At 43.1% G+C, this 14018-nt stretch overlaps 1 protein-coding gene across 1 annotated transcript in view; it reads left to right on the top strand.

Moving 5' to 3' along the window:
* Positions 1 to 11395, top strand: part of LOC137543675 (poly [ADP-ribose] polymerase tankyrase-2-like) — a gene marked incomplete at its 5' end in the record, with an annotated part of 57762 nt that extends 46367 nt beyond the window's left edge. Inside the window, 2 exons of the mRNA XM_068264798.1 lie at positions 514 to 670; positions 2602 to 11395. Coding sequence (XP_068120899.1) covers positions 514 to 670; positions 2602 to 2664 — 220 coding nt within the window. The remainder of the gene's footprint in view (positions 1 to 513; positions 671 to 2601) is intronic.
* Positions 11396 to 14018: the final 2623 nt, after the last annotated feature.

The raw sequence follows: 14018 nt of genomic DNA, 5'->3' as shown, positions 1-14018 counted from the left end.
GGATTTAATAGTGCAATAATTTCATTCTTAAATCTATTGGAAATCTGTTCCTAGTGTGTGGCACTCATCAGATTCCCATCAGATTCGACTTGAACAGGCATCTGCCAGAAATCTATCTGATATTTGAATCTGCTGCAAATCTATAAGTGTATTCCTTTACACAGGACAGAAGGCAAACACTGAGAAACCCACCCTGTATGTATTTAGAGATAGCCTGTCTGATTCTCCCTTATCTGCTAGCAATGAGCCACTGTAGTTTGAGCTGTCTGATATGTGCTTTCAGACAGGCTATATGTAAACACAGGAGGTTAACTAGTTCAGTGGTCCCATGAAACCAGAAAGTGCAGCATCTCAGTAGGAGTTCTGTGGGCTGCAACAAAGAAAAGTTTTTCTTTAAAGGGTTTGATGCTGTTGCTTATTTTTTTTTAGAGCACAGAGAAAGGTCTGGAGTTAGGTCCGCTTTGAGATCTAGTCTTAGTTTATTTGTCAAAAGCACTCTTTTCTTCCCTGCAGGCAGCTGCTGTTTTGCCGGGTGACTCTGGGTAAATCTTTCCTGCAGTTCAGTGCAATGAAAATGGCCCATTCACCTCCTGGTCATCATTCCGTCACTGGGCGGCCTAGTGTTAATGGTCTGGCGCTGGCAGAGTACGTCATCTACAGGGGAGAGCAGGTAAATACTTGTACACACCATGCTGGTTTTGAATTGATGATATTTTGGGGCTCTGCACATTGCTACTGCTTGAATTTTTGTTTTTCTTTATACCCGGTTATACATTTTGTAAAGTGGATTGTGGGTTTTCTCATGTTGATGAGAAAAAGTGGAACTATGTCACACTTGCCAACCTTTTTTGTTGCATTATGAAAAGGGAATAGTAACACCCAAAGATTATTTGAATCACATGCATCTCGCTGCATAGCAGAAAACATATACGAAATTGCACACAATGAGTCTATGGGCTGCATTGCAAGTTTCAGCTGTCTGATTTGCTATGTAAAATTGCATGCATGCATGCTTGTTATTCCTGTATTTAATGCTTTCCTGTGGAGCAGCAAAAATGCCCGTATGTGGTGTGGTGCTGGTGAGTTGGGCGCATGGTCAGCCGAATGCTGCTCAAATTCCCAGTGGCAATACTCTTCCCCTCTGAGTCATAGCAACTTGGAGGGAGCAGTAATTCTGGGGTTCGAATTACCCTCACGCACCCCACGCACTAGCATTAGTGTTATAGCGGCGCCCAGCTTTGGCGCTGAGTGGCGAAATCACCTGCTTCGCAAAAATGCAAGCGTTTTTTGGTTTAAAAAAAACAACAAAACAACCATACTGTATATTTTCAATAGTTGAAAATGCAGATTATAAAAAAACGCAAATGTGTTGTTCAAATTCTTCTACAGCCAAAGAAACCCGCTGGTCTGGCAGACAAATGTCGTAATTTAAGAAAAAAAAATAAAATATGGCTGCCTCCATATCACTCTCACTACAGAGTTTCTTTAACAAAGGCAAAACGTGTGGTAATGGTATTTAGTAGGGATCTGTACCTCGCAGTGCTTTGGGCCCTTTCCTACATGTATATTATTAGTCCTGTGTGGTATAACGCTGGGCAGTAGACTGAGTGTGAACTGACCCTGAGGAAAGGATCTTTTCATAGGTAGTCTATATCGCTTCATTGTTTATTATACTGGTAGGTACCACATCATTAAAGGCTGCAGGCTCTTTGCATTTTATCAACCCATTAGCAGCTTCAATAGAATTGCCTTGTTTGAGATAAGGGCACTGCTTTTCACCTCAGTCAGTAGAACTCATACTGTAAATTCTTGGAATACTTTGAACTCTCTATACTAGCAGAACATATAGAAAGTGAAAGCAGAAGTCCTCTGTTATTGTCTCACACTGCCCCCTAGTGACAAGTCGCCATAAACACACATTACAGCAATGTATATACGCGCGGCTTATACATGAGTCACGGGCAACTCTGAGCACACTGAGAGTAATGTGTGTGTGTACTAATAGTGACCTTCCCATTTGCAGTAATTTACCCTGTGGTAAGTGATACTTTGAGGAAAGGAAATGCCAAGAAAATACATGTCTGCAAGTCCTGGCCACAACAAAGAAAGGGGCAGGGGGGGGGGGGGGAATACTTTGCTGCATAAAAGGGAGTGAATAATTGCAGCACTTGGGGGCCTGGAGTAGTTATTGTCTGCACTTAGGGGAGGGGGGGGGGTAATGGCTGCAATACTGTATACAGTGCAGTCATTATTAACCCCCTCCTGAGCCCCAAGTGCAGCCATTAACTTTGCTGGGTAGACTTATACTTGAGTCAATACAAAATTCCAGCATAAGAGGGTTGAATATTGGAATTGACTTATACACGAGATGGACATGTATTCGAGTATATACGGTAATTAGAAGCAAAGAAAGTGTAACAAACATTTTATTTAAATGTGCTAAACTAAATTGGCTTGGAGCACTTGCAAGCTTCTAAATAAATTGGCTGCTAAAGGGTTGAGCTTCACTGTTTCTTGTATTATCATTTTTTCCCTTTGAGTCATGAAGTAACACAGGTGAACTGATAGACTAATGATGGATGCTCTTGATCTTTTCCACAGGCCTACCCAGAATACCTAATAACCTACCAGATAGTGAAGCCTGACACTGCAGCAGAGGGATGAGCACAGCGCTATGGCCCCGCCCGGACTTACATGCAGAGTGACCAATGGGAGAGACTTTACTAAGCAATGTGAATACATTGTAATTTCTTCAGAGACTAAAGCTTTAAGATGTTTAGTGTATTTCCTGAACATTCACAAAATACCTTATCAGCACTTTAACAGACCCCATTCTTGATATAAAAAATGGGTTTGTCTATATTTAATTCTACACCAAGAGACATATTGCGTTAACTTGAATTTTTAGTTCTCTTTTTTTTTTTTTTCTTCTTCTTTTTAATACATGTCTAAGCATCTAACTGAATACGTTATAATTCCTGTACAAAGAAAAAAAAAAGTAACTCGCATTAATGGAATTGTGTATTTTAAAACACAACATTTACACTGAATACAGTTAATTTGTAAAACTGTAAATAAGAGCTTTTTGTACTAGCGCTGTATTTATTTACATTGCTTTGTAATATAGTTTTTAAAATGGCAACCTTGTACGAAAGAGACGTCGCTCATTTTACGGGACTGAAGCCTTGAGCAGTTCTTTGCGTATTGCAATGCTGGTCATTATGTACCGAATACCAGGGTGGTCTCGTGTAGAGATGGTCACTGTGGTGTTAATTATTGCACCTTGCATGCAGATTTAAATGGAACCCGAGATGTGAGACCTGTGGAAAGCTGCAATATTTATTTCCTTTTAAACAATACCAGTTACCTGGCAGTCCTGATCTTGTCAGTAGGGTCTAAATCACACACCTGAAACAAGCATGCAGCTAATCTTGTCAGATTTTGTCATAGACATCTGATCTGTATGCTTGTGCTGGGGTCTATGGCTTAAAGCGGACATGAACTCTTGCACAGGAGAGATGGAAGACAAAAAGAAATCCACCCTGTGTGCGTTTGTAGAGAACAACCTGTCTAATTTTCCCTTCTTAGCAAGTAATGAGCTAGTTGAGAGCTAATATATAGTTGAGCGCTAATATATAAACACAGGAGGTTAACTCTTTTTGTGCTCCCAGCAAACCAGGAAGTAAGTAACTACACTGCAGCCTCTCTGTGGAATTCTATGAGCTGCGACAAGGAAATGCTTTTCGGTTATTATGCTGTTGCTAATCTTTTAGAGCAGAGAGGAGGGTCTGAATTCAGGTCTGCATTCAAGTATTAGAGACAGAGGATTAGCAGGACAGCCAGGCAATGTGCATTGTTTAAAAGGAAATAAACATGTCAGTCTCCATATCCCTCTCACCACAGGTTCCCTTTAAAGTGTACCTGAAGTGGAAAAAAAGTTCTCCAAATGAGTACTTGCGTCAATAAAGGGAAGACTCTGGACAATCTGAGCCGTCCCCCTCCAACTCGCTGTTCCAGCACTGGGGCTCCCTGGACCCCTTCGACAAGGGCTTATGGAAGGACGCACGCGGCCGCGCTCCCATCCGTGAATGAGCATGGCTGTACCGCACAGGAAGCCTGCACAGTAGCATGTAGCCGGTGGGGCTTGGCCTTTCTGCTGAAGCCTGAGTGACTCTATTGCGCAGGTGCTAGTTGTCCTGCGCAGCCACGCTAGTTCACAGACAGGAAACTGCCAGAGGGTCCCAGCGCTAGATCGGGAGTTTGGAGGAGGACATGGGAAGCCTCTGGCGGATCCAGAAGCTTTGCTCTACCAAGGTAACTAAATTGATTTTTTTATTTACTGGTTTATTTTAAAGGACAACTGAATAGAGAAGAATATGGAGGCTGCCATATTGATTTCCTTTTAAACAATACCCGTTGCCCGGCATCCTGCTGATCTGTTTGGCTGCAGTAGTGTCTGAATCACACCAGAAACAAGCATGCAGCTAATCTTGTCAGATCTGACAATAATGTCAGAAACACCTAATCTGTTGCATGCTTGTTCAGGGTCTATGGCTAAAAGTATTAAAGGCAAAGGATCAGCAAGACAGTAAGACAACTGGTATTGTTTAAAAGAAAATAAATATGGCCGCCTCCATATCCCCCTCACTTAAGGTGTCCTTTGAAGCAAACTGTATTCAGCTTGGAATTGATTCCAAAGATCATGAAAAAGTTTGGCTCATTTGCAGGCTGCTTACAACTTGCATGATATTTGCATGAAAATCAAACTTATTAGCATCTTAAAGAGACACTGAAGCGAAAAAAAATCATGATATTATGATTTGTATGTGTAGTACAGCTAAGAAATAAAACATTAAGATCAGATACATCAGTCTAATTGTTTCCAGTACAGGAAGCGTTGAGAAACTCCAGTTGTTATCTCTATGCAAACAAGCCATTAAGCTCTCCGACTAAGTTAGTCCTGGAGAGGGCTGTTATCTGACTTTTATTATCTCAACTGTTTCTGGACTATTTACTTTTCCTCTGCTAGAGGAGAGGTCATTACTTCAAAGACTGCTCTGAAAGACTCATTTTGAATGCTGAGTGTTGTGTAATCTGCACATATTATAGAATAATGCAATGTTAGAAAAAACACTTTATACCTGAAAATAAAAGTATGAGAATATTTTCTTTGCTGCTAATCTTCTAGTAATTATTCATAGTACACAACCAATTCACTATATCATATATTTTTTTTTCGCTTCAGTGTCTCTTTAATGAACTTCACTTATGAGTTTCAGATTTCCTTTGGCCCTAAAAGAACCACTATTGCAAAACATTTTAGCATTTAAAATGCATGTAAACACATACATTTCTTCCAAAGTAAAAGCAGCCATAAATTACTTTTCTCCTATGTTGCTGTCACTTACAGTAGATAGAAATCTGACAGAACTGACAGGTTTTAGACTAGTCCATTTCAGCATGGCCTTTGTTTATAAAGACACTTTCTGAAAAGTGTTTGTACAGAGATGCTGCCCAGCCTCCCTGATGACTGCACACTTTTTTTGGCAGTTGGATGGAGCAACTGCCATTTACGAAGTGCTTTTGAATGTAAAGAAAACTTTGAGAATCCCCATGAGGAGATGGGCTAGTTCAAAACATGTCGGTTCTGTCAGGTTTATACCACCTGCTGTGACATTAGCATAGGGGAAAAAAGTAATTTATGGCTAATTTTACTCTGGATTAGACTTGCTTCTTGTTTGTATATATATTTGCAGGTATTAAAAATTTTAGAATTTTTGTGATATTGGGTCCTTTAGGTAACGTCCCTGTTGTTCTGTGCTATTTTCCCACCTAGAAATTGGATTTGTGGAGCATCACTTTGAGCGTTTCTGTACATGGAGGACAGTTTAACCTTTTTTGTGTGTCAGGTAACCAAACCAGATTTTTCCTTTAGCCTGTAAAGAATTGTTCGGAAGCAGAAATGAGTGCTAGTTTTAAACTTGAAAGAAAGACCTTTCTGTTCACCTTTGCACCCTTGTTTAATTAGATGAGTGTCATTTTATCTGCAATCGCACCCTGAAAATCGTGTGATTTATGCCCAGTGATGGAGTGAAAATGTCTCCTAACCCCCTCACCAGGAAGAGGAGGAAGCTGGGGCTTGCAATTGGTCGGTGATTTACACAACAGCTGATTAAACTGCTACCAGAAGCTTTGATTTGCTAATAACCATGAATGCCATGTGATTGGGGACATATTAGTGTATTAGATTTTTTTTCATAGCTGTTACCAAAATGTTGTCCAAGTTTAAACCAGTGGGCCTGTGCAACGGTGACTAGAGGTGGACCTGGATGATAATGTTAGGAACACATGCAGCAAGGGGGACTTGGCTTGTGCTATATACCTGGTAGTCACAATCAGGCATGCTCTTGGTGGCACCAATTTTCATCCAGTTCGATGATAATGGAATCTGATGGTCGATCGGCCGCCAAGTCTATAGACCTATGGCCACCTTGGAGTACCTGAGCCAAATCTCAGGTACAAAATGGAATACTTACCTAAAGAGAGCGGAGCCTCAGGATCCTATTGAGACTTCCCTCTCTGGTCTGATGGCCCCCGTCGCTGAGCGTGGCCCACTGAAGATTAGTGACAAGGCATTGTCACTAATCATATATGGGCCGCGCAGCTCCTCTTAGACTCATTCCTCGATTCATAGACGCGTGGGACCGCCCACTCTTTAGACCCGCAAAACCGCATGCGCAAGTGGGCTCGCGCATCTACTGCATGGCTGCGTATTAGACAGAGTAGCTGTATGGCTCCGACGTGGAGGGGGCAACGGAGGGGCTTTAGACTAGCAAGGGGAGTCTCAATAGGATCCTGAGGCTTCCCTCTTTTCAGGGTAAGTGCTTGTTTTGAACCCGAGCTTCACTTTAAAGGTTCACTTTATAGCACCACTCCTCAAGAGTCTTAATGCATTAATACTCAAATCTTTATGGCAAGCTATTAAACGTTTTTTTCTGGATGGGAACGGTACAAGAGAAATGTCTGCTTAGCTTTGTATTGCATCAAGCAGTACAAAGCTAGCAGTGATCATAGCAATCTGTTCTCAAGTGGCGCAGTATGGCTTACCAAATGAGCTACTGATATTGAGGAGCTATCAAAGATTTCCTTATGTACATAAATCCTGTAGTGAATATTAAACAAGCTGTTGATCAGAACCTATGCAGTGTGTGTTCCTAGCTTTTCAGAACATCCTCACTCCTGCAAGGGGTAAGACAATGTTGCATCAGGTCCTAGATATGATTCCCCCATGCGTAGCAAAGCAATAATGTGTAAGAAACAAACAAGGCCTGTGTGAAATTAACTCTATGGACTCGCTAGCATTATTTAGAGCCACATTGATTTTGTGAGACTGTTGGGATGTTGAGGATAACGTATTATTTTATAGTTGGTGTGTTATCAGGATAGATTTCCATTGCACTGGCTGGGCCAAATGATCTGTTGAAACATTTAAATAGGCTGATTGTGTAGGTGATGGAGGAGGCCACTATTTATGTTGTATTATAGGCGGGCCCGAACCTACACGTATAAAACTAACAGACTTTGCCACCAGTGGGATTTGCTTCTTTAGGTCCCTCATTACTGCCTGTGTCCCTTACAGGGTATTTGGAGGTGTCATTAGCAGCTTCCCCACCCCACTGCCATGATGCTTTTTGGCTTCTCTTGGGGGAAAGGGGGGGTGGGGTGATGCTGCTGATACCTCCAACTCCCTCTGTTGTTCAGGAACCTGGGTGGGAAGAGTGCCAGCTGTAGTGCACTATATTTACCCAAGGCAATCCTAATGGAAAGAATAAGATACTTGTGTATGAAGTGGGAAACGTGGATCCTCCAGAGGCTTCCTGTATCCTGGAGACATCCATTTCTGTGCACGGACCCCCGAAACGTGTCTGACGAGCTTGTTGGGTATGTTATCGTGGCCTTGCTCCCCACTGTGTCAAGTGTCCCTTTACTGCTCCTGTGAGAGTACCACCACTGCGTGTAGGTCAGACCTTCAAGAGGTTCCCGGCCAGTGGCGGTGGTCCAGAGGATCAAGTGGCTTTCCTCTTCGTGGGCAAGGATCTCATTTTTTTCCATTAGGTTCCCCTCAGGATTGCTTTAAACATAACCCATGGATGGGGTGGTAAGTGGTCTTCCAGTTATGCAGCCTATTGATTGTGTGTTCAGGCCTCTAACTGCTACTGACCAAGAGAGAAGGTCTGTCAGATGCTTATCATTTCAAGTTGATGATGGTTTTATGCAAACTTACTCAGCTTGTATTTGGACAAACCAAACTTATCAGCTACGGCATTTGATTGATCCAATTCCGAGCTCTATTAAGTTCCATAAGCTTTAAAATTATTGGTGTCTCATAGACCGTTTGCATTGACCAATGGGTCAATGACATGCTAATTATTCCAGCTTGCATGCAGATTTAATGTAAATATTATGCAGATTGGTATTTCTTCAATCAAATGAACTTCCTGCTGAATTTTCCCAATGCCAAACCTCATATACATGAAATTTGCATGTAAATGAGAAGTATTTGCATCTTATTGGCCATCTCTAAACAATGATCGACTTTTTTTGTTAAAGGAGAATTCCATTAAGTGTTGTTGGATTGGCCATTACATTTAAATATTTGTAATTTTTGCCCTTTAAAACTTAGGCTTGTTAGACTGTTAAAATGTTTGCAGCTACTAGCTCATCTGTCAGTTTTCTAGCTGCGAGTACGATATTGTTATCTTTAAAGAGGGATTGTCCGCCACAAAATCAAATTCCATTTACCCACTGCTTTGTGTTTATTATGCAGCCTGGAACCTCACCCTGCATTGCAAGCACTCCACTCTATTCGGACATGTTTCTCTGTAATAAATCGTATCTCAGTCAGCCTGGCTCTATTTTTGCCATTGCCAATGAGAAGGAAGCTTGTCATCACCCCTCCCACGTTACTGCTCCTCACTGTCCTCACTGATTGGCTGAGGGCAAAAGAAAAAAGTAAGGGAGGAAATTACATCAGGATTAGCTTCTGTTAGAGAGAATCAATATGCCACATGGCAGGAACATAATTCTCTATTTACTATATAAAATCCACAGAAATCGAAACATGGACAGTACAATGCATTTGTTATGTAAGTAGAACAAGTAGTTATCTACTTAACGACCGCCTAACGCCGATAGGCGTCGGCGGGTCGTTAGTGGTATAGCATGGAAACGGCCGCTTCCATGCTAGTTCACGGAGCCTGCCTCCGTGAACAGCGTGCGAGCCGCCGATCGCGGCTTGCACGCATAATGTAAACATCCGGGGAAGAAATCCCCGCTGTTTACATCACACGGCGCTGCTGCGCAGCAGCGCCGTGACGTAGATCGGCGATCCCCGGCCTCTGATTGGCCGGGGATCGCCGTCATCTGATAGGCAGAAGCCTATCCTATCAGGCGCAGGACGGAATTCCGTCCTGCGCCGCTCAGAAAAAAAGGTAGAGGGAGGGAAAGCCGGGGAGCCCAGAAAACGCTGCGGAGGGGGGCTTTGAGGAGCCCCCCCGCAAATCAGTAGTAGCTGGCGGCGATCAGACCCCCCCTGCAGGACATCCCCCTAGTGGGGAAAAAAGGGGGGGGAAGTCTGATCGCCCTGCCACATTCCTGATCGGTGCTGCGGGCTGTGGAGCCCACGCAGCACCGATCAGTGCAAAATCCCCTGGTCCTTAAGTGGTTAAATCTGTTTTGTTTCCCAATATGATAGTATGGCTGACCCTGCTGCTGCTTTAAAAGATAATTGAGCGGCTGTGTTCTGCCTGTGAGATGCTGCTTATTAGCCCAGCAGGAGGCAGGGATACCAGCTTCTGACAACTCTTTTTAAACTTCATCCAGGCTACAGTGTTTACAGCGCAGGACTCAATGTTCTTAGTATTTCAAAGCACGCTATAAGCAATGGAAAAACAGTATACAAAGATTAACCCATCCTGGAGTTCTCTATACTGTATATGTGTACTTTGCAACCTGCCCTTGAATAGTCCATTCTTTTGTATTTCCCATACCCAGTAGGCTTTGAATCGTAATTGAAAGGCTTCGGGTGAATTCAATTGTTGGTAAGAAGAGTGACCTTTCACCTGTGCGGTGCTTGGAGTTCTAACTTTAGCAGAAAATACCGTAGCAAAAGGCTTTTTACATGGTCTGTCACTTGGTACTTTGAAAAGTTAGTTTTCAGTTTTACAAAAATGTTTTGTTTTTTAAGCGAAAACACTACATATATTTACAAACGCCATAACCTCCATTGTCCTGTTGTTTTTTCCTGCAGCGCTTGTGTTTGTACATAAGTGTCTGTATTGTTCACGGACTGTGTAAGGGCTGGTTCAGACGGACGCTTGCAGAGCGTTTACTGCCAGCGTTCAGGGCTTGGCGTTAAACGCTCCCATTCAAGTGAATGGGAGCGTTTGTACCAAGCTTTTACGCGCGTTTGCACGAACGCGGCGTTCGGGTCCCGATTTTCACTGGCGTTCAAGGAGCCCCTGGAAGCTACATGTTGCTTCCAGGGGCGGTTAACCGCGACGGGTAATGTCCCCCTAGGGGAAGAAAACACGCGACCGCATCCGAACGCATTGCCGCCGCGACGCCAACTAACGAGACGCCTCCAAACGTCCGTCTGAACCAGCCCTAAAGCTGGCCTCACTTGTATACATTTTTCTGGCCCATTTGATCAAATCTTCCAGGATATGTTGTCCCCAATATGCCCAGTTCGGTTTTGGCCAGTTGGTCCTCAGAAAGGGTGATTGGGCACGTTGTAATTTCCACAATCGGTGAATTCCAGACGTGCTTTAGTGATCAGCTATGGCCCTCTGAAAGATCACCCATCTGGGCTACAGAACGCCACAGGATTGTGCGCATCTGGGACCGCACATGCGCAGTACCTCCGACTGATGAGACTTTTAGAGGGGCTCAGCTGCTGAAAGAAATAGGATGGGAGAAACCGCTTTGAGGGCTGGTAGCAGCCCCAGTTAAATAAAATAGAAACACCCCCCCCCCCCCCCCCCCCCCATGACAGGTACACTTTAAGGCTATATTTTAATTAACCCTGTTTTCAGGACTGTTTTGTGTCCATATACAGTGGACTCTACATAACTTGGTTGCATATGTTTTTGCTGGCTAAACCATATATAAATATATATATATATATATACTCTGCTTTGCCGTTAGTCTGTAGCTTTGGATGATTGTGTTCTGTGCTTTCCTGTGTCCGGTAACAATAAAACATGTATGTGCATTTGTTTTGTTGAAAATTGTGATGTTGATAAAGAACTTTTATTGTAAGTGCTATGGAAGAGGTTTTCGTAGAGTTTTTACAGTCATGCCTGCCTGCTCTATTAAACTTTTGTGATGTTTAAAACTGTTTTTTCCCCCTCATTGCGGTTTGATGTCATTTTCCATGAATGTTTTATATTTTACAAGAGCTTGCATTTCCACCATAACTATACTTTTGTTTCTCATCTGATATATAAGGTTGACATTTGAGAAAAAAAAAAAAAAACCTGCAGTAAATCTTTGCCACATTCCTCCTTCCCCCACCATGTGACAACTTCCCAGCATGCCCCTTGCCCAAGCAGTCATGCTTCCATCTTCTTCACTGGTGTAATCTAGCATCCGTGGCCAACATTCTTTATGGTTCCAACTGTTGCCTGTCAGTGATGTGCATTGGTGATATTCCTGGCATGAGGACAAATAAGTGACCATGCAGGAACTTTTTTCTACATTAGGGCGTCATATGTTCTTTAGGGCCCGTTTCCACTTGCCGTCGTGCGTCTTACGAGACTCGCAACTGCACTTCCTGTTGTGAGTACGCAGCTGCATCCCGCAAACCGTGCCACTGCGGCTATAGCTGCAATGCTATAGTCCATGCCCTGTGTACAGGTAATTCGGGGATCCGGCAATTGCCAAAACCCAGAAAAATGTGGGTAGTCCCCCACCCGAGTGTGGTCAGCACCCATAGCGGAACCCCCATGAACAGAGCCTTGCCTGACAGCGAACATTTTCATCCAAATTGGTGTGAATACCCTGGGAGCTGCACTCCAAAATGGTGGGGGAAGGAAGGAGGGCACAGACAGCTCCCCACCCCCATCAGTGATGTCTCTCCCAGGTCACGCTGTTTGCATGCTTTTGCTTTCAAGTAGGAATCTCTTCTTTGGGGGAGCAACTGTGGTCAATCCTCCCAGGAAGTGACTAACTTCCGGAAGGGGGCTGTCTGCAGTTTCTCTGTCCTCCCCCCTCTTACTGGGTGCAGTCTCTGTGCTTCCAGGCAGACTCCTGCAGGAAAAAGCAGTATAGTCAGTTTAAACCCTACATATTCTTGCATGCAGATACAATTTGCATGTGCTGTACCTTTTAAATGTAATGAGTGGCACTTATGCAGTTATAAGTCAGGTGATACCTGGTTTGGTAGCACACTTTTTTGTTTCTTCTGTGCAACACATTTTCAATTATGATTGGCCACTCACTGACCAATTTTACCACCTCTATGTAGTATGAGGGTCAACAGATATTGAACACTATGGGATTGTTTAGGCAAACCTCATATTACATGGAGGTGATAAAATTGGTAATTCATTGGCAATTTAAAACTGAAAGTGTGTACCAGGCTTTAGTCGTTTGAAATGGGATGAAACACTGATTTTAAAATCATAAAAAAATCAATTCATCATTGATTAACATTACTGGCGGTATGGACAAGCCTGACTCGGCCAGGAAAAAATAGCTGAAAACTGTATGGATGAGTCAGGCTCATTCAGCAGTTGTAAAGGTAACCATACACTTATAGATTTGCAGCAGATTTGACCATCAGATAGATTTCTGTCAGATGCCTGTCAAATCGAATCTGACAGGAATCTATCTGATGTGTGCCACACACTAGGAACAGATTTCAGAATGAAATCTATTGGAAATCGATCTAAATGCATTATTGGACCATTAGATTCAATGAAACTCTATGGCACATCGAACTGCTGCCAGCATCAGATCGACCTAGATCTTCCATCCTGTCAGATCAAATTGATCGAAATCGGTTGCAAATCGATTGAATGGGACATTTGATAGAATCGATTTCTGATCGATCGATTCTATAGAATTGATCGATCGAAGGCTGAAATCGACCAGTGTATAGGCCCCTTAAAGGAATACTTAAGTCTGAAAAAAAAATATTTACTCACCTGGGGCATCCCTCAGCCCCCTGAAGCTGTATGGTGCTCTCGCAGCCCCGCTCCGATCGTCCTGTCCCCGCCAGCGTTTTTTACAATTTGTGTTCATATGCACATTTTTGCATGCTCTGGAAACCTGCATGCAAAATTTAGCGCACAAACGCAAATTTTGATGCAGAAAAAAAACGCATGTGAAAAATTGCATGCTTTCTGCCAAAAAGCTGAAGAGTGGGGAAATTGTGGCCTGGCAGAAGGGGAAAAATTTTTTTGACATGATTTTGTCTGAAACTTTTACTATGCTCAAAATGTATACTTAGACCCTTGCTTGACACAAGCCTGTCCCCACTCAGGAATAAGACGTCGCTCTCTGTGGATAGGAGGAAATTGTAGGGTATGTCACCCTTCCACCAAGGGTGGACTTCTAGATGCGCGGAGATGTACAGAGGCGCCGGTAGGATAAAAGTCAATAAAAGGTTTAAAATTGTTTCGGCTGTGGTGGTGGACCAGCCAACCAAAAACAGACACATGTACTGTAGGAATTCAAATAATGTACAATTTATTCATTTACTCCCAATGAAAATCGCAACGCGTTTCACGGGCGAGAACCCGCTTCTTCAGGCAATAAAAGACAGGAGCAATACACTGAAAAAAAATTTCAGTGTATTGCTCCTGTCTTTTATTGCCTGAGGAAGCGGGTTCTCGCCCGTGAAACGCGTTGCGACTTTCATTGGGAGTAAATGAATAAATTGTACATTATTTGAATTCCTACAGTACATGTGTCTGTTTTTGGTTGGCTGGTCCACCACCGCAACCGAAACAATT

This window comes from Hyperolius riggenbachi, unplaced genomic scaffold, assembly GCF_040937935.1.
Source record: "Hyperolius riggenbachi isolate aHypRig1 unplaced genomic scaffold, aHypRig1.pri scaffold_156, whole genome shotgun sequence".
Classification (NCBI taxonomy): Eukaryota; Metazoa; Chordata; class Amphibia; order Anura; family Hyperoliidae; genus Hyperolius; species Hyperolius riggenbachi.
This window is presented reverse-complemented; position numbering and strand designations above follow the sequence as displayed.